General features: G+C 40.8%; 1 protein-coding gene across 1 annotated transcript in view; it reads left to right on the top strand.

Annotated features, from left to right (window-relative positions):
* The window catches only part of ptpn4a (protein tyrosine phosphatase non-receptor type 4a), a 77482-nt gene that overhangs the window by 54430 nt on the left and 1179 nt on the right, over window positions 1-21873 (top strand). The window contains exons 11-25 of the mRNA XM_078263284.1: window positions 3096-3159; window positions 4173-4345; window positions 4996-5064; window positions 5191-5325; window positions 6168-6332; window positions 12414-12573; window positions 13281-13364; window positions 13638-13694; window positions 14002-14158; window positions 15982-16148; window positions 16633-16723; window positions 16920-16981; window positions 18888-19034; window positions 19768-19896; window positions 21637-21785. Of these exons, the coding sequence (XP_078119410.1) occupies window positions 3096-3159; window positions 4173-4345; window positions 4996-5064; window positions 5191-5325; window positions 6168-6332; window positions 12414-12573; window positions 13281-13364; window positions 13638-13694; window positions 14002-14158; window positions 15982-16148; window positions 16633-16723; window positions 16920-16981; window positions 18888-19034; window positions 19768-19896; window positions 21637-21785 (1809 nt within the window). The remainder of the gene's footprint in view (window positions 1-3095; window positions 3160-4172; window positions 4346-4995; window positions 5065-5190; window positions 5326-6167; window positions 6333-12413; window positions 12574-13280; window positions 13365-13637; window positions 13695-14001; window positions 14159-15981; window positions 16149-16632; window positions 16724-16919; window positions 16982-18887; window positions 19035-19767; window positions 19897-21636; window positions 21786-21873) is intronic.

A 21873-nucleotide genomic window follows, 5' to 3' on the forward strand; every position in this document is an offset into this window, starting at 1 on the left:
CAGCCACTATTAGCAGCTCCCCTGGAACTGTTGAATCTTTGCTGCCCTACTTTCTGTGATTTGAGCAGTAATTGTTGACAAGACTAGAGAGTGCGTCTCTGTCATTTACCCTAGCCAAATTTCCCCTGATATGGGAAATCAAACTGTGAACAAACCCACCTCTCTGTTCATCAACCTGCTGCCAGCTCCACCGCCTCCAGGAAACCTTTTTGCTGAGAAATGTGTCGCGTAACATTTTGATAACCTCTCGCATAGCGATTATTGACATAACGTTTAAGCCTTAGTTGATCTTCTCTAGAATGATGCAGCTGATTCCACCAGGTTTTTTCAAGGGGGAGGGCTTCGTGTTAAATTATGTTTCCTGGAAATATTATAGGCATCAAATCTGCTCGCTTGCCTTCTCTCTTTGTCCTCTTTTTACCTCTCTCTGTCTAATTCACTTACTTTCATCACTCTTTATGTCTCTTGCTCCGTTCTCTCTCCAAAGCATTGATTCTTGGAAATCTCCCATCCTCTGCTGCTGCACTGTGGGATGCTAAATGTTAATGGGTGCCGGGGGTGGGATAGTAACTACTCAAATCACTGCAAGTCCAGAAGATAACTCACTCATGTGTAGGTTTAACACACACACACACACACACACACACACACACACACACACACACACACACACACACACACACACACACTGAGCAAATGCACATGTATGTATGTGTGTGCGATCATCAGTGAATGTCTGACAACAATAAGATGTTTGTGATAAGATGAGTTTGAGTGTGTGTGCTTATGTAGGGTTTGTAGAAGGAAGGGTTTTGTATTACTGACATTGTGGGGACCAAAGTAATAAATCTGGAGACTTGCCTCCCATTTGGGGACAAAAAGCCAAACTAGGACATTTTTGGGGTAAAGACGTTTTGGTTAGGGCTAGGATAAGTGGAACAAATGTAAATCAGTGCAAAGCCTTCTTACGTGGAGAAAAAACTGTGTGTGTGTGTGTATATCTAGTCAGTTGAGCTAAATTTAGGGACCAACAGTGGTGTCCCCAACAGCTGTCCACTAACACGTGTGAGAAGGAGAGAGCGATACAATAGTCAACAGTGTCTCTCAACCATATGCTCACTGATTTTTGTCTCTCTCTTCTTCATGTTTTCTTTCATCATCCTCTCCTAAACAAAGGCACACCGTTTCTACATCTGCTTAAGTCCTGTCACTTCTCCTGGTGTCTTTCCTCTCTTTTTGACATTGTTACTGTCTTCTTAATATAAATTGAACTATAAGATACAGTAAAAAAAAAAAAAAAAAAAAAGGGGTAAAGAGAGAAATTTAGATTTTTGCCTCTTTCCTATTTTTGTTCACAGCAGCCTGACAAATGAGCCACACTTAGATGGGGCATGGCGTGCGTACGTGCGTGCGTGTGCGCGCGTGTGTGTGTGCGTCAATGCAAGAGTGTGAGTAAGTATGTAAAATATATTTAGCAGGGAGCGATGACTCACAGCAGCAACAGAGCTCAAGGAAGGGATTATGTTACGCTGCTGCTGCTGCTGCTAATCAGCAGTCCTCTTACTGTTGCTGCGCGTGTGTGGTCTTCTGATTCGAAAATATTATTTTATATTGTTTCTGCCTCATTGGATGTATGCCTTATTAACATACAGATTGATGAGAAAAAAGATGGCCATCGTTGAGTCATTGGGAAAGCCGTGTGGTCATCCTTGTCACTTACCCTCCAGCTATGGAAGGAGGAACGGTCGGAGGTTAAATGAACAGTTGGGATGTGACACGCGTGTCAGCTAGCTTGAAGAGCAAGTGTGGCCGAGTGTAGCGAAGCTTCAACTTGTACATGGAAAAATGAAAATAGGTTTTATTTAATATTTTAACCTTTCAAATACCACTGATATGCCAGAGGGTCAGAAAGTTAACAAAGTTATACTGTGCATTTAAACATTGTTCAGACTTTTAGAACTTTATTTTAAATTCCAGTTTTTATCCCAAGGTTTCCAAAGATACCAAATATGCCTAGTGGTTCCAGACCTCTGAATAGCTGCCTCAGATCTCTGATTTTTTTGCAGTGATTCAAATAGGTCTGGTGTTTTGCTCTTTGGCGGCTGGTTTTGCATGTTGGAGAAGCTGTCGACCAATTAGAGCTTTGTAGGCGGGATAAAGAATGTCGCCGTCATCTTCCTGCATTCCCAGCTAGCTACCTACTGTAGTTGCAAACATGAAATATTGCGACAGAAAAATATCTTCAAAAATAGTGACATGGGTGGACAAGAATGATGGGGCTGTATCGGTGATGATCTGTTTTGGTTTTGAATATTTCACTCAGATCATAAAGCTTTAATGATGGACTGAAACAAGCTGATACAGAATGTACAATATAATGCCAGGCAGTGTGAAACAAGATGGGGAAACAAAAAACTTAGTTAGACAGGAACAGGCAAATTACCTGAAAGCTGCTGAAAATAAAGCAGTTCTTTGTTTTGCTTTCAGTGTATTTTTTTTGTACTCCGATAATATGACAAGAATTGGAAGCAGTGCTACTTTCTTCAGTGCTAAATAGTTACACAATGTTAATTGTTTGTATGCAACCAACAAGGGCAGGGACAAAATTCAACAAAGTTTTACATTTAAAAACAGTACTAATGGAAACATTAGTGTAATACTGATTTCAACTAACACAATGAAATTAAAAATTAAAATGAAAAGTAAAACATTAGGTATGACAGTGCTTGACTCTATTGCACGACACTTTTAGTAGATTTTGTTGTGTTACTATATTTTCTAAATGGTTATTGAAATGTCCAAAACAAGTGTGAAACACATTTTGTCTTTGGTTTTAATTACAGTGCTGTTTGATTTTATTCATCTTTAGCATTACAAAATTATCAAAATACCATTTTAATACAATGGTAATTTCAAGGTTGTTACACTGTTTCGTATTGGGGCATGCCTACTCCTGATACTTTCCAAAGTACAATGACTGACCTTTAACAAAAGTGTAAAAATGTAACATCAGTGTCTCAATACAGGTGATTGGCTCATTAACTATGGAGACACTAACTTCCCTTTTGTATTGTTTTGCCTTTTCCTGCATCCAGGTTAAAAATAGTGAAAATCTCCTTCAAGTGCAAACAGTTCTTCGTGCAGCTAAGAAGAGAGGCGGTAGGTGTACACAGACACACACATCAACCACCACCTTTCTCCCGCAATTGTGTCTTTTAAACAGTTAAAGAAGTTTACTGTGTGTGTGTGTGTGTGTGTGTGTGTGTGTGTGTGTGTGTGTGTGTGTGTGTGTACTGTAAATGTAGGCTGGGCTGTGTCTGCAAATGTGTGTGCAATCAGTGTCAGATTAACCCTCTGCTGTCTGTGTCCTGGTCGACTCTGCTCTAATCCCCCATGTGTCCCACAACCCTTTTTTTGACAGGTGGATCTTTTTTTTTATTTTCACTGTAACAAACAATTGTGTATATACAGCTGATATGTCACTGTCACATTCAACTTGATTGCATAGTCCTCATTTATCCTTCTTATAGTACTAATTTGAAGCCTACATTTTTTTTATGTAAAAAAGTGAGTTCCCTCCCAAAGTGAGTTATTGCTGAGTTCAAGAACAGTTGAAACCGTTAGCTTAAAGTAATGGACAAACGGTTGAAACGGTTAGCTGAAAGTAAAGAATAAACTGTTTACACAGTTAGCTAAAGTTAAAGGATAAACCATTGAAACAGTGAGCTAAAAGTTCAACAAACCGTTGAAATAGTTAGCTAAAAGTAAAGAATAAACCCTTTAAACAGTTAGCGTAAAGTAAAGAATAAACTGTTAAAACAGTTAGCTAAAAGTAAAGGATAAACAGTTGAAACACTTAGCTAAAGGTAAAACATTAACTGTTAAAACACTTAGCTAAAGTAAAGGATAAACAGTTGAAACACTTAGCTAAAGGTAAAACATTAACTGTTAAAACAGTTAGCTAAAGTAAAGGCTAAACCGTTAAAACAGGTAGCTCAAAGTAAAGGATAAACAGATGAAACAGTAGCTATGCACTTAAGTATGTGTCTTTTCTTGCATTACTGTTGGACTCAGATAAACTGGCTGAATGCTGGTCACCTTCTGTCACCTTATATGCTGAATTCTAAAGTGTTATTCAACTGCCCACTTACTATTGTCCTCCCGGCACACAGTCTGAGACCCGGGAAACGCTGCTGGGTTTCAACATGGTGAACTATCGGGCCTGTAAAAACTTGTGGAAGGCCTGTGTGGAGCACCACACCTTCTTCAGGCTGGATCGGCCCATCCCACCACAGAAGAACTTCTTTGCTCACTACTTCACCCTGGGCTCAAAGTTCAGATATTGGTAAGAACAAGAGGACACGCATACATACTCATCCACACACACACACACACACACACACACACACACACACACACACACACACACACACACCATGCACCAGAGATGCGTTGTCTGTATTTCCTTCTGTCTGACTCTCAGCAATAGTCCCACTCCAGAGAAACATCAACAGAAGTACGTTTGTTTGGAAGTTGATGCAGTTGTTTCCCTTTGGGTTGAGGGGCTAAAAGAAACATTCGAAGGCTAGTAGGGGCCTCTCGTGCTTTCTTGCCCCAGAAAATCACAACTTAATTATTCATGGTGTCTATATGCAAGAATCCTGTGGAAGTCACTTCAAAGTCCCCCCACAAAAAAATCTAAATAAAATCACTTCTACAAACATTTTATTCTCAGTACTGTATTATACTTTATGATAACTTAGTTTTACTTCATTGGTAGCTTTTTCATTTCCTTTTTCTTTGAAACATGAGAAGAAAGATGAACTGAGAGTTGGAGGTCTTGTGGTGCATTATTGAGCAGCAGTGATGCAACCCCAGCGATCCTTGCTGTTGAAAATGTTGCACTTGTTACTGGCAGACTGTGCTTAACTACAGTTAAAAGCTGATTTTCCAAGACAGTCCACTGACTGTTGTTTTTGCTGTTTCTGTCTCTAGCGGACGGACAGAGGTGCAGTCTGTGCAGTATGGAAAGGAGAAAGGCATCAAGGACAGAGTGTTTGCCAGGTAATGGACATGTCTTTCTTGGTTAATTCATTCTAGCCATCCCAAGCCTCTAAGGGTAGGTGAAAGCCACACAAACTTGTTGTTTTTATTTTGGCCACAACCAAATTAATGTCTTGGTCTGCGCAGATCTCCCAGCAAACCATTGGCTAGGAAGTTGGTGGGCGGAACTGACTGGGAGTCGGTCAGCAGGAACAGCCTATCAGATGAGAGACTGGAGACCCAAAGCCTCCCCACTCGCTCGCCGCCAGGGACGCCCAATCAGTGAGTCCAAGTTTCAGGCTTCATACCAGGTTGAGGTTCACTTCAGCTTCACGTAAGACAATTGTGGCAGTGGAAATTTAAATGTAATCATATTCAACATGGTTAGGCATATATTCAAAATTACTGTTTTGACAGCAAATTAATTACACTAATTGAGTTCATTTAGTTAAAAGGGAAGCCAGATATACTTTTAAAGCAACTACTGTTGAAGATTTCTTTTTTTAGTTAAATTAATGATTGTTTCTAGAAAAAATATTGTCATCAGTAAGTCACTGTAGTCTGTAGTTGTTAGGAAACCTGTTCTGAAAAGGTTACCTCTCTTTGTTTAGTGGGCTGCCCAGTCTGTAAAAGAGACTAGGGAGTCATTTCAGGACTGTATTGGCAAACATGTACTGTATGCTGCAGAAGTGTCCTATCATACAACAAGTCTCTGAAGCCCAAACATGACATGTGACTTGATTATTTCTCCCCAAAAAAATCAAGAACACATTGCATAATTTCGTGTCTAATCCTGGTAGTATCGTATCAAAGTATCGTTTGAATGTTTTACTATATACAGTATATCCATCTATAAAGAGTTTCTGTATCAATACCAAGACAATATTAAGCCTCAAACAAAAAACTGTGATTTGAATCAGAAACTGTCTGATTTAAGAAGAAGTAAATAAGAGTATGGTTCTGAGCATGCAGTGGATGCCAGCTTTCGGGTACTTCACGTTTGACACGTGTCCAAATGAACTCTATTGACAGAAAGTCACACATTTTGGTCAGTATCAAAAAGGTTTTGAGGTTGTACAGTATTCTCAGCCCTGTACCATTATTTGTCTTTGTGTGTTCATCAGGAACTCAATGTTTGTACAAGAGGGCACACGACTACGCCCGTCGTCCGTTGGCCACTTGGTCGATCATGTGATCCACGCTTCACCCAGCCTGCCTGTCTTCTCTTCCTCCAATCACAAGTCAGCGTCGTCTACGCAGGCCAACAGCATCAGCTTGGACTCCACACCGTAAGTCTATGTCAGGGGGTGACATGTTGCTATCATTTTCATTTTTTCCCCATGCTTTCTTGTTTGTTCCTATCCTCTGTATTCTGGTTTTAGTGGTGGCAGGGAAATAGATGTCACTGTTAATTAACCGCCTCATAAATAAAGCATCCCCCACAAAACAGCCGCCCTTTAATTTTGAAGTTTTTTACTCATCGATGTTAGTGCCACTCTGACTGACTGTACTGCTGAGTTGACTGGTTTTTAAATGTCTGTCTGTGCCTGTGGCTTCCCCCAACAGTTCACACCCTCTCTCACTGTCACTTAGCTGGCCCCATTGAAAGATGAACCCTTTGAAAAACAGCCTGTAAAATGTGTTTATAGCGGGTAGCAGGGCGGAGAGGTTATACAAGGGCTGAACTAGGAATTAGTGCGTTTGTGTTTTCGGAATGTCCTTATTGTGCTCACACACTATAAAATATCCAGCAGATTCCTTGAACTAATAAAATTCCACATTTCTGTTTCAAGGTCTAGGAGTAAAAGGAAAAAATGTGACTTTTAAAACTCTACATGCTAAAATCAGAAATTCTTATTCGGTTCTTTTAAAGAACAGCGGCATGTTAGGAAAAAAAAAATAAAAAATCATGAAATGTTCCTACTGTTGAACAGCATTATTGATTCTGAAAACGGAAAACACTCGTATTTGGAATCTGTCTTTCAGAAAACTTCAGTACTTACATACCTCACCTTCTACTTGTACTACAAGTGTTGTCTTAAAATGTTGTAGCATGGTCTTTGTTAGCTAATTGATGATCACAAACCTGGTGGAATGTAAGGTGGAAACACTTAGCAAAGACTTGTTTGAACTGCAACCTTGCACCCAGTTATTTGCTCTGTTGCTCAGGTGCTCACTCACTCAGCAGTGCTTGGTAGACACTGTGGCCCTCATTTATCAACCTAACCTAGAAATCCTCTAACGACAGGCTTCACGTGTGATTCATGAAACGTTCGTATCACACCAATCAGAGCGTACATTGATAAATGCAGCGGATGGAAACGATTGTAATTTAAATATCACGCCCCAATATGTTCTCAGTTTTGAGGCCTCGCCCCTACAATTTACGACATAATCCGGCTAAGAAGCGGCACTTTTCAGAGGTGGAGATTGAATCCCTGATGTCTCAGGTTCATTTGCACTAACGTGTGTAGATTTGGCAGCCTGAAAACTTTTATTAAAGGCTGTAGAAAGAATGCGGAATGGAAAGAGGTCACTGATTTGGTCAACAGTGTTGCCGTGGTAAATCGGCCTCCAGCTGAAGTTTATTTCATTTATACATCCTTGATGTATGATATAGTCTTAATAGTAATATACAGGATTATATTGCAATCTCTTAGGCCTACATGGTGTACCTATATTTAAATAAACACACAGTAGCGGAGTTTATGAGGTGTCTTTTATTTTACTCGTGTTTTTTTCATCGTTCACTTGCAGCGATTAACAACACTTTAAAAGAGAACCAAAAACCTGAAGAATAAATAAAAATGTTGTGCATCTTCCTGTTTCCTGTATTGAGTATCATTGCCAAACATAACACTATAGCAGTAGGAATCGGTGTACGCTCATCCTACGCCTGTTTTAGGTCGTACGCACGTTTCATAAATGAGGGCCAGTGTGAGCCTTTGTAGCACCATTACGGTATTCAGGATTTCAGTGAGTAATTGCATACACAGAAGAAGCCAAAAAATTGTTACTCATCAGTTTGTCATTAGTGCAATTAATAAAACCAGAAATAAATACAAGTTAAAAATGATCATATCTAAAATAGAACTAAAAACGTGTGTGTGTGTGTGTGTGTGTGTGTGTTTGTGTGTGTAATGAGGCAAAATATGCATTGTAGATGCGGCATGCTTTTTCTGTTGCCACAATAGGTGTGTGTGTGAGAGAGAGAGAGAATATAGAACAAAGATGGAACATTTCTCAGTTGGAAGTCAGAGTGGTTAAGTAACATTACAGTGGTAGTTCCACTGCCTACAAATCCACACACACGCACACGCACGCCAAGTTGTTCATCACTCTGTTACAGAGCCAAAGGATGACATAATCACCTGCTCTCTCTTCCTCAGACAACACTCACAATAGTCATGCATAATATTTTATTGGCTTTTTGTGATTTGCCCATCACATTAGTCATCCTCAATACCCCTGAAATATCACGTTTACGCAATTAGCACACAAAAGAATCATGTTTTTCAAAGCTATGTGACGACCATTCTTCTCGTGTATGCATGCTGTTATTGTACACAACCACAATCAACCTGTAGCACACAAACTATTAAACCATATTGTCAGGATGAGTAAACTGAGTTGTTTACATGATGCCTTGACGTGATAACTTTCTGTAAATAGTTCATTTGGACATGCACTGTATGGCAGGGAGAGGGAACCTGGTGAGCAGTTTCAGCGTCCCAAGTTCCCAATTGAATTGCCTGAATCATTTTGCCACTCTATTGGGAAGATTAGTTTATCCATTGTCCTCCGCCAACCCCATTGTGATGTCTTCTTAAAAGATTTGGTTCCAATCCAGATTACACTTTTTGGGGAGCTATCAGTTCTAAATCTAATATGTAATAACCACCTATTGGCCCCAAATACATTTGATGCTGCCTTTTTCTTTGGTATCCCTAATCTTAAAGATCCATGTGCAATGATTATATTTGCAATCCAAGCTGACATGGCACAATCTTATTCCAATATGTTCACGTCTGTCATTTTGCTCAGGCTCATAATCCAAATTTTCCCAATGTTCCTCCCAAGACTTTCCTCCAATAAAAACTAAATTAGAATCTGCTTTCTCTCCCACAGGCCACAGTTATATGCATAAGAAATACAACAAAGCCATAACCCTCAGACACTCTCTATAATGTTCTGTTTTTAGCTGTGTATAGTGAAAATTATCTGTTTAGCTTACCACGGCACATTACAGTTATTTTTTTATTTTTTTTTTAAATGCAGTGTGTCTATATTTCCTTGACAGTGGCAGGGAACAAAAAGGTACAATTATATAATATACTGTAACACAACATTGAATGCAACTTTATTTGATGTCATGATAAATTACTTTGTATGCTTATAATCAGATCTGTTTCTTTACAGTTGCAAAGCAAAGGCTGGCTTCGGATAATCATTTTGTTGAGAGAAAAAAAAAAAACACTTGGATGTGCGCTTAGTGTTTTTAAATTTATCTTTTGGTGGTTTTGAATGCAACACGGTGCTTATTAGCAGCTTGTTTAAGACTTGGGCTGCGGTCGAAAAGTCAAAAAAGTTACCTCCTATGTCCTTAACTAACCACTTTTTTTTTTTTAACCCCGATGGTAAACGTCATGAGGTCAAGGAAAGATGTGAAGGAGAATTCAAAAGGAATTAGGAAAAGACAACCGCGGTGCGAGGAGAATCCGACCGCCCTTACACTCGGCTGCGTTATCGCGCGACGGAGGATGTTATTGACGTGGTTCTGCCAGTGAAACTACGCAGTTCCGAGGGTGGACTACAGAAAGTGTATCTGGATACGTCCGCCCGTGGGTTCTCACCGTGTTGTTTCCCACAGGCTCTATAAACGTGGACAAATATTACTGCATCAGCATTTTATTTCCCATCTTATTTTGCATTGATTATGTCTGTTCATGTGAAGCACTCACTGCTTGTCATTTCGTTAAAGCACTGAGCTGTAGGCTGTTTCTTTTATAGGTGTTCTGCAAATAACGTTTATTATCAATATTGGTTTCTCATGCTCACCCTACTGCCCGCTCATATTTAGGCACATGAGTCCTGATTATTGTAAGGAAATAATTGTTACATGTATGCAAGATAAGCAGAACATGTTAGGCCTACGGATCTACTGTACATATTGAATGTTGTAAGGGTCACAGGGGACATGAGGATAATATTCTCTAAACTGTGAACAAAGCAGAGCTGAGCTGTCCGCTGCTGCTCCTCTGTGCGCATTTACACGCGAGGACAGCAGTCAGCAGTGTACTCTGATTATTTCAGTAGCTGAAAGTTATGTTTTCTCTGTCACGTTTATAACTACAGTTTTTAGTTTTGCTGTTTAAATGTCGCATGATAGCATAACTGCGCGCATGATGTTTACAGTTACTGAAAGCAGCCTCTCTAACCATTACAGTAAATCTTTAAAAAAAAAAACACTCATACATCGCTACAATACATCATTAAAAAAGCAAAGGTCTACAGAGACTATAAAGGGGGAGTGAAAATGACTTTTTTGGGTTGGTGCGGGTGGTTGATTTAAGGTAATTGTTTGGGATGCTGCCAGAGCCGATTCGCGCATTCTCACATAATACTACTTTCACAGTCCCAAATGGCCAAAATAATGTAGTCGTATCTGTAGTGACTTTCAACAAAACATATATTGAAATAAGCCACTGAGGGGCGAACAGGTGAACTTTTTTCAAACGCTGCTCTGGGCTAAAAATAAACCAATGTCCGGTGCTCTGTATAACTTTTGGATTCAGCGATCCATTCATTCTCAGTTCTGTCCACACATGCTCACTGTAATTTTACGCGTCGGAGACGAGAGTAAAAACCAGTCAAACGGCACCATGAGGTACATTATCATTATTGTTAGATGTGTTGCAATGTCTCACGGAAAATAAAATGTACGCACAGGATTACGGCTGCCTGTGCTGTTGCACACCCGAATATTCTGAATATGAACGGCGAAATGGTGATGCGTCGCTTTAAATTACGCTGCCTCAAAGACTTGTGGGAAGACATTTATCTCCTTTCCTTTTGTAAAGGCTGGTCCAGTGTATCCTATGCTAAAGGAGGTAACAAAGGAAGCACTGAAGCACTTTTCCGTATCACTTAGATAATTCGAATGGCTCTTATCGTGGCAGCCACCTAACTACTTCCGGGTCATTTCACTCCATTAGGAACCTTCCTAACGGAAATTGACTATTCGACCACAGCCTTAGTCTTCTCGTTTAACTACATGTGATTCTTCTGTCACTGTGCACACTCTTTTAGTTCTATCCTCTATCAGTTCTTTCTAAATATTCTTTTAGCAGAATAAGACTGGTTAGGATTAGGTAACAATCAAAGCATTTGACATACAGCAAACTAATAAAGAGGGCTTAGTCATTGGGTAAATATCCTCGTCCCAGGGCTTTGGCTATGTTGTGGTATGGTATGAAGACAATTTCATATCAATTCAACCCTCTGTGTTATGTTGAGGAAACACTAATGTATGAGGATGTTGAGTCTTGGCTCAGGCCTGCTGTGCACTGCCCTCCTGAGAGCCTGACCTGGTTGTGACCCATAATAGCTGTTAGTTTCTGTGTGTGTGTTGAAGACACAAAGTGGCAGCAGCAGCCAAAACAAAGGCAATGCTCTTTGACTAGTGTAAAGACACACACACACACACACACACACACACACACACACACACACACACACACACACACACACACACACACACACACACACACACACACACACACACACACACACACACACACGACTCTTTTACCCCCCACAGAGTTAGCCATGATGCTCCTGAAAGCCTTACCTGACTGACCCCGTTTCATCGTACACACTGACTGCCTTTTATTGTCTGGATGATGGAGGAAGGGTGGGGGGGTTCCACTTCCTCCCTCTTGCAGCCCTTTTATTGAGGTTAATGCATTGTGACTAACATGGTGCTATTAAGCCTCTATGTCTCTTGTAATCTCTTTCTCTCTCAAACTCCTGTTTTTTTTTTTTCTGTATGTTTGTGCCTTGGGTTTCCCACCATCTTTAAAAGGCCATGTTGCCTTGTTTCATCAGCAGTTATTCTGCTAAATAGCAAATGGTGAGATTCATTGCTCATTTTACAATTGTGATCAAGTAAGGTTTTGTTCTGTACTGGATACAAGTGTGGTCATTTAGAATAGTGATGCAATGGAGAATTATCACTTTGCCCAACCAGATTGGTTGGGAAAAATACTTAAAAAAAAACATAACTTAATATTCATCTGATTAACGCTTTTCTTTATTTCTTTCTCCTTCTCTCGGTCCTTGACCCCATCCCCCTCTCTCCTCTCTATCAGGTCTCCAGAGGGGCTAGATGGCCAACCTCCAGCTCTGCCCCCCAAACAGCTGAGCAGGAAGACCTTAAGCCAGATCATCCAGGCCCACTCCCAGCAGAGCCTCCTGGACAACCACCTTAATGAGATGTACGATGTTCCGGTCAATGCTGATAAGACCACGGTCAGTATGGCAACACAACACAGTAACACTCGTTATACACACACACACACACACACACATAAACACACATTATATATATATATATATATGTATATATATATATATATGTATATATATATATATATATATATATATATATATATATATATATATACATATGTATACATATATGTGTATATGTGATGATGCCCAGTTACATAAAGCATTTCAAAGAAACCTTCATCCTAGTAGTCCTCGTCCACATCTTTGACAAAATATGGTCATATGTCCTCAGGATATTTCGTTAAATGGATTTTTTATATTTATGTGCATCATATTTTTTATTGACACACATAATTTGCAATTCAAATAAATGACAACCCAAGGTGCCTTCAATGACTACTTCTCACTATTAAAGAGGTTCTTTTATTCTTTAAAAACTGTCTGTCAATTTAGTTTGTTGATGTTTTTTCTGCCCCCTAGTGACCCAAAATCTATTTTTCACACTTTAAATCTTGATCTTATATTGAAGATGTGGAGTTGGCATTCCAGTCAAGTGCAAATGTACTCTTAATGCAACAGTAGAATGGGTTAACAATAAAAATTGTCAACCCAAGTAATATTGCCTAGTGTAGCCGAAGTCAGTAGTCCTGTGCCCCAAAGGAGGAGGGTATGGAGGAAAGCAGTATGTAAATTTGATGCATCTGTGTCCAACGTTGCTCTTGCAGTTAAATGGAGTTGTCCCTCATGATAATCTGGTCCTGATCAAGATGAGACCTGACGAACACGGACGTTTTGGCTTCAACGTCAAGGTGAGAGCTGATACTAGTTGGGAAACGATAGGAAAAAGTCTGTTCGTGGTCCTTCTTTTTTTGTTCCTTGGTTCATCTCTTTATCTATCTTTTCATTTTCCTTCTTGTTTATGCCAAGTATTGAACACTTGGCGCACATTGTCTGTATGCATCAAGACCAATTCCTTTCTGCTTGCCTAAACTGTTAACTCTTTCCTAGAAAGAAAGGAAATGTGTGCCAGGCTTTGTGCTGTTAACTGATCCTACCTCCGTGTGTTTTCTGTGTGTCTCCAGGGTGGAGCTGACCAGAAGATGCCCATCATTGTGTCTCGAGTGGCTCCGGGAACATCAGTAAGTCAACAGCCACCTAGTCAGTAGAGGACTACTACTACTACTACTACTACTACTACTACTACTGTATTTTCTTTTACTTGTGCTGAGCGTAAGCATGTGATATAACAAATGCAGCTTCACAATTAGCTGCTATTTTAGCATTCTCATGTTCTGAAGACATTTCTCCCATATGAGAAACATTTATATCACACTAAACATGTGTTACTAATCAAATAATGTTATCTCACCATTCTTATTGTGCCTTCATTTGTCTTTTCTTTGTCTTTCTTTCTTCTCGTCCTTTGCCCTCTGTTTCCCTCTGCAGGCTGACCTGTGTGTGCCTCGCCTTAACGAGGGTGACCAGGTGGTCTTAATTAATGGACGGGACATCTCTGACCACACCCACGACCAGGTGGTCATGTTCATCAAAGCCAGCTGTGAGAGCCATTCTGGAGAGCTCATTCTATTGGTTAGACCAAACGGTGAGCTGTTCCCATTGGTTGGATCTCCCGTGTCACTTTTACCTGTAGTGTTTAGTGAGTGAGGAATTACAGAACTATGCCCAAGCGTCACCCCAATTACTAAGGTTGATGCTAGAATGGATGGTCCGGAGGGACTGGTGAAGGCATGATCCGCCCTACTCTGCTTTTGATTGGCTTACCCTGATAATCTTACCCTAACCTTCACCAATCTCACGCCTCATGCCTAAACCTAACCAACCAATGAACCAAACCGAGGTTGGCCATGCCTTTGCCCGTCCCTCGGGACCATCCATTCTAGCATCAACCATTTACTAGTCAAACAGCTGTTCTTAAACCCTTTACTAAATGTGTTTATAGAGTTCTTCCTTAATTTCCTAACTTGTTACAACTAGCTAATTTCAAACTAGTGATTTACTAATTTAACGTTGCTAGTGCTGCCCAATCAAAAGCAATCAACAATGTAAACAGGAAAGCACTGTATCGCCACAAGCTGTAACATAACTGCCATAAATAACAACGTTATGAACCATATTTCACAGGCTTCCTCAACAGATAGTTTGCTCTGTTGTCATGGAGATAGTTCAGTTGTCATCTCGCGACTAAAGTATGAAACTTCATCATACCATACCGTCACCATGTCATGTATCAGGTCATCTAATTAGCAAGCTATTTTTTTCAGTTGGTTAAGCCAGCTAAGGCACAGTTTAGTAACACGTATTCTCTCTATGTAAGAACTACTTGGTATAGTGCAACCCATTTTTAATACAGTGATGCATGACTATCCACTTTGTAAGCATCTAAGTGATTATAACTACGCAAAGTGTAACACACGGACAGCTGGTGCAGCCCACATCTGAAGATTAACAGCTACACATCTGGTCACCAGGCTTGATTCTTCTTGTGGTCTTTGTGCACTGCTTAATCTCACCCTTTAAATTGTAAATGGAGATGTATGAAGCTGTACATTTTGCTTTTCTCTACATCTCAGCTGAACGTATTCGCCGTGTAGAGAGATGGCAAATCATAATCCTTTAATCAGCGTAAGTGAAGGCGGAAGGGAGCTTTTTAAAGATGATGAAACGTGGAAATTCTTGGTATTTTAAATGGGTCAAAAAGGGATTTATGGATTCTCATGTCTCTTAGAGTAGATATAAGGTTGCATCAATGTATTGATTATTCATATTATTTGATTTTGCTGTTCTGTATAGATCAGGGATGTCAAAATCAACTTCACTAAGGGCCACACTGGAAAATGAGAATCGCATCAAGGGCCAGACATGTATAGTTTGTTGCTTTTATTTCATGGAAAAAGTCATAAAATATAAGAAAATATCTTTAACTGTAATATTGCCTATATTATTGTCTCATATAGTCTTCTCATTTAGAGTTTACAGTTTGGTCGACAAAAATGCCAAAGAAAATGCCATAGACATAAAAAAACGAAGTTAAAACATAGAAAAAAGGCAGCAAAAAAGCGTCAGAAATGTTAAGGAAAGCGCCAACAACAAAAAAGTGACAAAAACTAGGCAGGCCAAAATGTATTGCGAACCCAAATTAATATGGGGGCTGGATCATAGTTTGCTAGGGGCCGGGTTTGGCCCACGGGCCTTGAGTTTGACATGTGTGATATAGATGAACTTTATACTCAGTGCTTTGGTTGTGACTTGTAATGTTTGTTTTTTTTGTATCTTGGATGTTTTTTTTTTCTTCTTTTTTCTTCATTATGTACTTAATGTAAATCACCTCCCCCGGGCCTCAACCTACATAAACAGCTGTATGTACTGTATATAAACCGTGAAATATTTCTTCTCGGTCCCATTCAGCCATCTATGACGTGGTGGAGGAGAAGGCAGACTCGGAGCCAGATTTTCAGTATATTCCTGAGAAGTCCCCTCAGGACCCCACCCAGCTAGACCAGCATGCTTTGAGGGACTCCATGGTCACACTGAAGGAAGGCCTGAGTAGTGGAGCCATACTGGCACAGTTTGATGTAAGATGAAAGACATAGAGATCAACGCACACATGAATAGATACTGGTGCATATATGCTCACACAGAGATACACACAAAGTTGTGGGAATACTTTTTGATTGATTGATTGAGGAGTTTTATTTTCTTGAGCATTTGTCACACATTTCTTTCCTCCTTCTTATTCCCATAGCTTCCTGTCCTTTATCATATTCACTTAACTAGCTTCCTGGTTAAGCTCTTTGTTGTGCTTTTACTGAAGAGGAATGTTAGATACACAGAGACACACACACACACACACACACACACACACACACACACACACACCCATAGATTCATAAATGAACCCAAAGTCATTGCACGACAGCACTGATGCACACAATACTTCAAACGTTTTCACACATTTGAACTCTCATAGACGTTTAGCACCTATACTTACACAGCGTTTACTGATCTTCTTCTTGTTACTACAACTTTTAATATAAATTGATGTTCCTTTTCTTACAGCAACTGTACAGGAAGAGGCCGGGGATGACCATGCTGTGTGCCAAATTACCTCAGAACGTTTCCAAAAATCGCTACAGAGACATCTCTCCATGTACGTGGTTGCACACGGTTGTCTATATCGGTCGGCTTGTGCGTTTTTAAATATGTACCGACGACGTTCTTTTCCACGATACTCTCTCCCCCATGCGTTTTTTTTTCTTCTTCTTGAAATCTTTTCTTTCTTCGTTAGTCAATTGTCAATTGTTTGTTTTTCTGGAATCTTACCCTCTTTTTCTCTCCCTCTGCAGATGATGCCACGCGGGTCATTCTGAAGAGCACAGATGACTACATCAATGCAAATTACATCAATGTGAGTTTGTTCCTCCTCATTTTTCTCTCCGTCAATATCTCTGCGTTTTGCTCGTTTGAGGCATGGTGGGTGGTCTGTTCTACTAACCATCCAAACACATGTTGAAACACTGGTCGCCTGCACTAGTGAATTAATTAACCACATGAGCTTTACAAGTGAATAACATTGTGAGTTAATGTTTTGCATGCTTTTGAGTCAGCCAGTGAAGCTATCAGCAGCTTATGCATGCTATTAATTTAAGCCGCGTGCGTGCGTGCGTGCGTGCGTGCGTGCGTGCGTGCGTGCGTGCGTGCGTGTGTGTGTGTGTGCAGTGCAAAGTTAAGAACCCACAGGCTTGGCTCTTTCCACTCTCTCAGCCTTTTGGGAGGGAGGGTGGACAATGAGTCTGTCATAGCAGATGTATGCAATGTTCCCTTTACCTCTTTCAGCTTTCATGGCAGGGATAAGATCTTTTCGCTTCTGGCGTACAGCCTCAGTATAGTCCTCATTTAGCAAGATGTCAGTTCCTTTCAGTTCATGTCCCCTGTCAAGAACGGCCATCTTATCCTTGAATCGTAAGAATTTCACCACTATTGCCCTGGGTTTGTCACCTGAGTTGGTTCCCATCCTGTGGGCTCACTCCGCCTATATCATCTTTTCATCCATCTGTAGCTTTACAGCAAGCATCTCACGGACCTTATCCTCGGATTCCTCCCAGCTCTCACGTGGGGAATCAGGAATGCCTTCTACAATTATATTATTCCGTTTTGATTGACCCTCAAGGTAGTCTGCTTTTCCAATCATTGTTAAAACTGATTCACACATGGTACTGATGTCTGTGCTTGCGTCTTTGGTTTTTTTGTTGTTGTATTTAACTCCCTGTACGTCTCTTGTAGGTCTCCCACTTCTTTTTGGGAAAACTGCAAACCGATCTTTAGGTCGTGGACCTCTTTAATCATGTCATCCGTTCTTGCTGCGTTAGCAACTGCATGTAGACAATCTTTTTGTTGCTTTAAAAGATCTCGTACCTGTGCTAGACTGACGCTGTCCTCTCCTTTCGGTTTGGGTGTCGTGGTTAGAGCGTGGGTTGACGTTGCTCCACGTAGTTCCAGCCGGGGCAGGTAGCAGGACAGACATTGTAAGCGTGAGGACACTCTCACTCGTCTAATCAGCCATCTACATCCACCAATACATTTCCTCATCAATGTCATCATTTATTAGACAGAATACATCCTGCTGCCTATTGTCAATCTGATAGTGCCCAGGCATAGTTTAAAAATGACTTGACGCCCAGTTGTTGTTCACATTTAATTTCTATTTGCTCTGTACGTAAAGTGTTTGGATATTCATCCTCTGAGCAGTTGGCATTGATAAAAGTTTGAAATTTAGAGGGAATGATGGTCTGATGGTTAAAGTAGTTTTCTGTGACTTGTTTTTTTTCTCGATTGCGCCCCATCGTGTGGTAAAAAGCATCCAGGAAAACATGTTTGGCAGTGCTCTTTTAGAAGTTGGAACAAGACGGCCAACTAATATACCTGTGTTTATTTAACCCCGTGCTGCTGTTAACATTGGTGTTATGGGATGGCATTCAATTACTTTGTGTCATGATGATAATGTTACTAGGTCTGACCTTGTTAAGTGACTCAGAGGCTTATATAAAGGAGACCAACCGCTGCGATCTCACCAGCAAGTTCAAGTATCGAAGAGCATGTCTGAAAGGGGCTTGATTTCTTTTTTGGCCAACTTTGAAGTGGTTGTACCTTTTCAGGGAAACATGAGAACATGTAGCTCTCTGCACTGCTGAAAACACACAAAGCACATCCTTTCAGTTGAAAATAATTTAAAAAGAGAAGCTGTAAAGCGAGATCCTTGCAACCTAATATCTCTGTATCTCAATATGTGTCTTTCTCTCTCTCTTTCTCTGTAGATGGAGATTCCAGCCTCGAGTCTTATAAACCGCTACATAGCATGCCAGGGCCCCTTGCCCAACACCTGCCCCGACTTCTGGCAAATGACATGGGAGCAGGGCTCATCTATGGTGGTCATGCTGACGACACAGGTCGAGAGAGGACGGGTATGTAGAAGAACTCTTCAAAGGCGAGGACTGGAAACCACATATGGTCTGCAGCTTGTTGGAAGAAAAAAAAAAAAACGATAATGGGGAAAAAAAATCAAAAAACCTTTACTGTACATGTGGCACTGCTGGACGCAACTACACTTTAAAGCATGGCACTCAAACAGAAAGAGAGGGCTGCGTCGCTTTAAATTTAGCTAGCCTGATAAAACCTAGCTTTGCCGTTCGTAGAAATCCCAATCTCTGATACTGAGTGAGCCTGTTTAGTGCCAACATATAATGGCTGTGTATCATGAAATGCACGTCAAGGTGAGATACTTAATGTCTCAATTCTTCTGTCAAAATATTTCAGCATTTACAACACACTGCAAAAAGGTGTTTACTGTTAAAACAATAGAACCGAGATCCCTTAATCATCAAACTAGGTGTGAATTTTCAAAAAGAAAACGTGCATCGTTTGCTAATTCCTCTTGACATTAGAAAGAAATGTTTATTTGCAAAAGGAAAGGGCTGTGACGGGAGCACTGGCGGTTTTTAATGATTCCAGATGGGCTGACTGTATTGTATAGGATATGCAATATATTTGTGTAGCCAAAGAACAGATGGTAAACTTAAGAGAGACGCTATTCTGTAGCAGAGCCTGACTTCTGACCCATATGCTAAGAATAACAGTTGTGACCAGTTAATTAAATGATATGTGCAGTTGTTAACAGAGTACATTGTCTGTTTATAGGTGAAGTGTCACCAGTACTGGCCCAATCCAGATAGCAGCACCACCTACGGAGATTTTACAGTAATGTGCCACAATGAAGAGGGCAACTCTGCCTTCCTGGTCCGGGAGATGACTCTCATGCACATACCGGTAAACAAACAAACAAACAAACACACACACACACACACACACACACACACACACACACACACACACACACACACACACACACACACACAATGACGATACAGAGAAGGAAAACAAGGACCAACTCAGGGGAACCAGAGAATGAACCATAGCAGGTTAGAGAGGAGGGCGAAGGCATCACAGAGAAAGACGCGGGGTCCAATCAAAGCAAGGGTCCGGTGTCTCAGGAAGGATGAGCCACTGAGGACCCCGAAGGAGGTGTGTTGCCGTAGTGACCAGTGTGGGCTGTTCTTTTTCTGGCTCCCGCTGCTGCATTCGGGCCACGTACTGGGATCTGGTTACCACGGCAACCCAACCACCCCAGTCAGTCACATTGCTGAAATAGAGAGCGAAGAAGAGAAACCAAACAAAGAGTGGGACGACAATAGTTTGGAGACAGAAATGGAGATTTTGATGTTGAAGCCTTTTGATGCTTACACGTTATGTTGAACTGTCACGTTGCATCTTCTTAAGGGGAGGCTTGTTTTTAGTTTTTTGGATGCAAAATGGTGCCATGTCATTGTGTCATGTAATGTATGTAACATGTCAGTATTGAGGACAAAATCGACATTTAATGGAGGATCAAATGTTCATGCCGTTTCCTCGTCATTTCCTGCTGCCTATGTTTTCCTGATTAAGTCCATGTGTGTCGCCCATGTGTATTTTGACCTTTGAAATATATGGCTGTAGGAGGAGCCAATTAGCATTCTCCTCTGCCTGTGATTGTTGCTATGGAGATAGATCTGTTACCATAGTGATGTAGCGAGGCAATAAAAGAGGAACACAGGGGCTCTGAGTCGCACATGAAACAGTAGTCAGTACTTGGTGTGTGTGTGTGTGTTCTTGTGTTCTTGTTTAACTATATTCATGGGGTCCAAAAACCGGGAGTCCAGAATACTTGTGGGGTCCAGCTTTGTGGGGGCCAAAATGCTGGACCCCACAAGTTTTAAAGGGCTGTTTGAGGGTTAAGACTTGGTTGTAGGATTAGGGATAGAATTAGGTTATGGTTAGGCATTTAGTTGTGATGGTTAAGGTTAGGGTAAGGGGTTAGGGTATGCATTATGTCTATGACGGGTCCCCACAAAGATAGTGAGATGCAGTGTGTGTGTCAAAGTTTGACATTTATTTATAGTTTGATTGCAGCAACATAAAATGCCCATTTTGTAGTAGAGCTACAGAGAATGTAGTCTTCAGTATCTGGTGTTTGATAAAATGAGGAAAAAAAACAAGCTGAATCACCAAGTGGGCCAGCGAAGTGGAAGAAATAAAAGCACTCTTTGTTATTCACACTATCGTTTCATAACACGTTTAAAGGCCATAATTACACAACAGGGGGCTGTGCAGACTTCCCCTAGGACACAGAGCTCAATGAAGCATGCTAGGAGGTCGCCCACATGAAATACAATAACCTGTTTTGGGTTCTGAGGATGAATGATATCTGAGAATAATTCATTACTGAGTAAGCTTATGTGTTGACTGAGGTGAGAGTGAATGCCCTCAGTTTGTTTCCATTAATAAAGAAGCCTTTCTGAAAGGCAGAACATGAAAATATAGTATAAAGTCATTTGTTTTCTTCTTTTCCCTGTGTGTGTGTGTGTGTGTGTGTGTGTGTGTGTGTGTGTGTGTGTGTGTGTGTGTGTGTGTGTGTGTGTGTGTGTGTGTGTGTGTGTGTGTGTGTGTGTGTGTGTGTGTGTGTGTGTTCAGAGTGAGCAGCAGAGAGAGCTTACCCAGATTCAGTACCTGGCTTGGCCAGATCACGGCGTTCCCGATGACTCCACCGACTTCCTGGACTTTGTGGCTCTGGTACGGACCAAACGGGCTGGACAGGACCAGCCAATGGTGGTACACTGCAGGTACAGTTGCTCTTCCTGTGAATCATTTCAAGTGGGTAACCCATTTTCATGACAATGCTGTGATGTTGTTTGGACTGACCTATTCGAC

Source organism: Sander vitreus, chromosome 11, assembly GCF_031162955.1.
Source record: "Sander vitreus isolate 19-12246 chromosome 11, sanVit1, whole genome shotgun sequence".
NCBI lineage: Eukaryota > Metazoa > Chordata > Actinopteri > Perciformes > Percidae > Sander > Sander vitreus.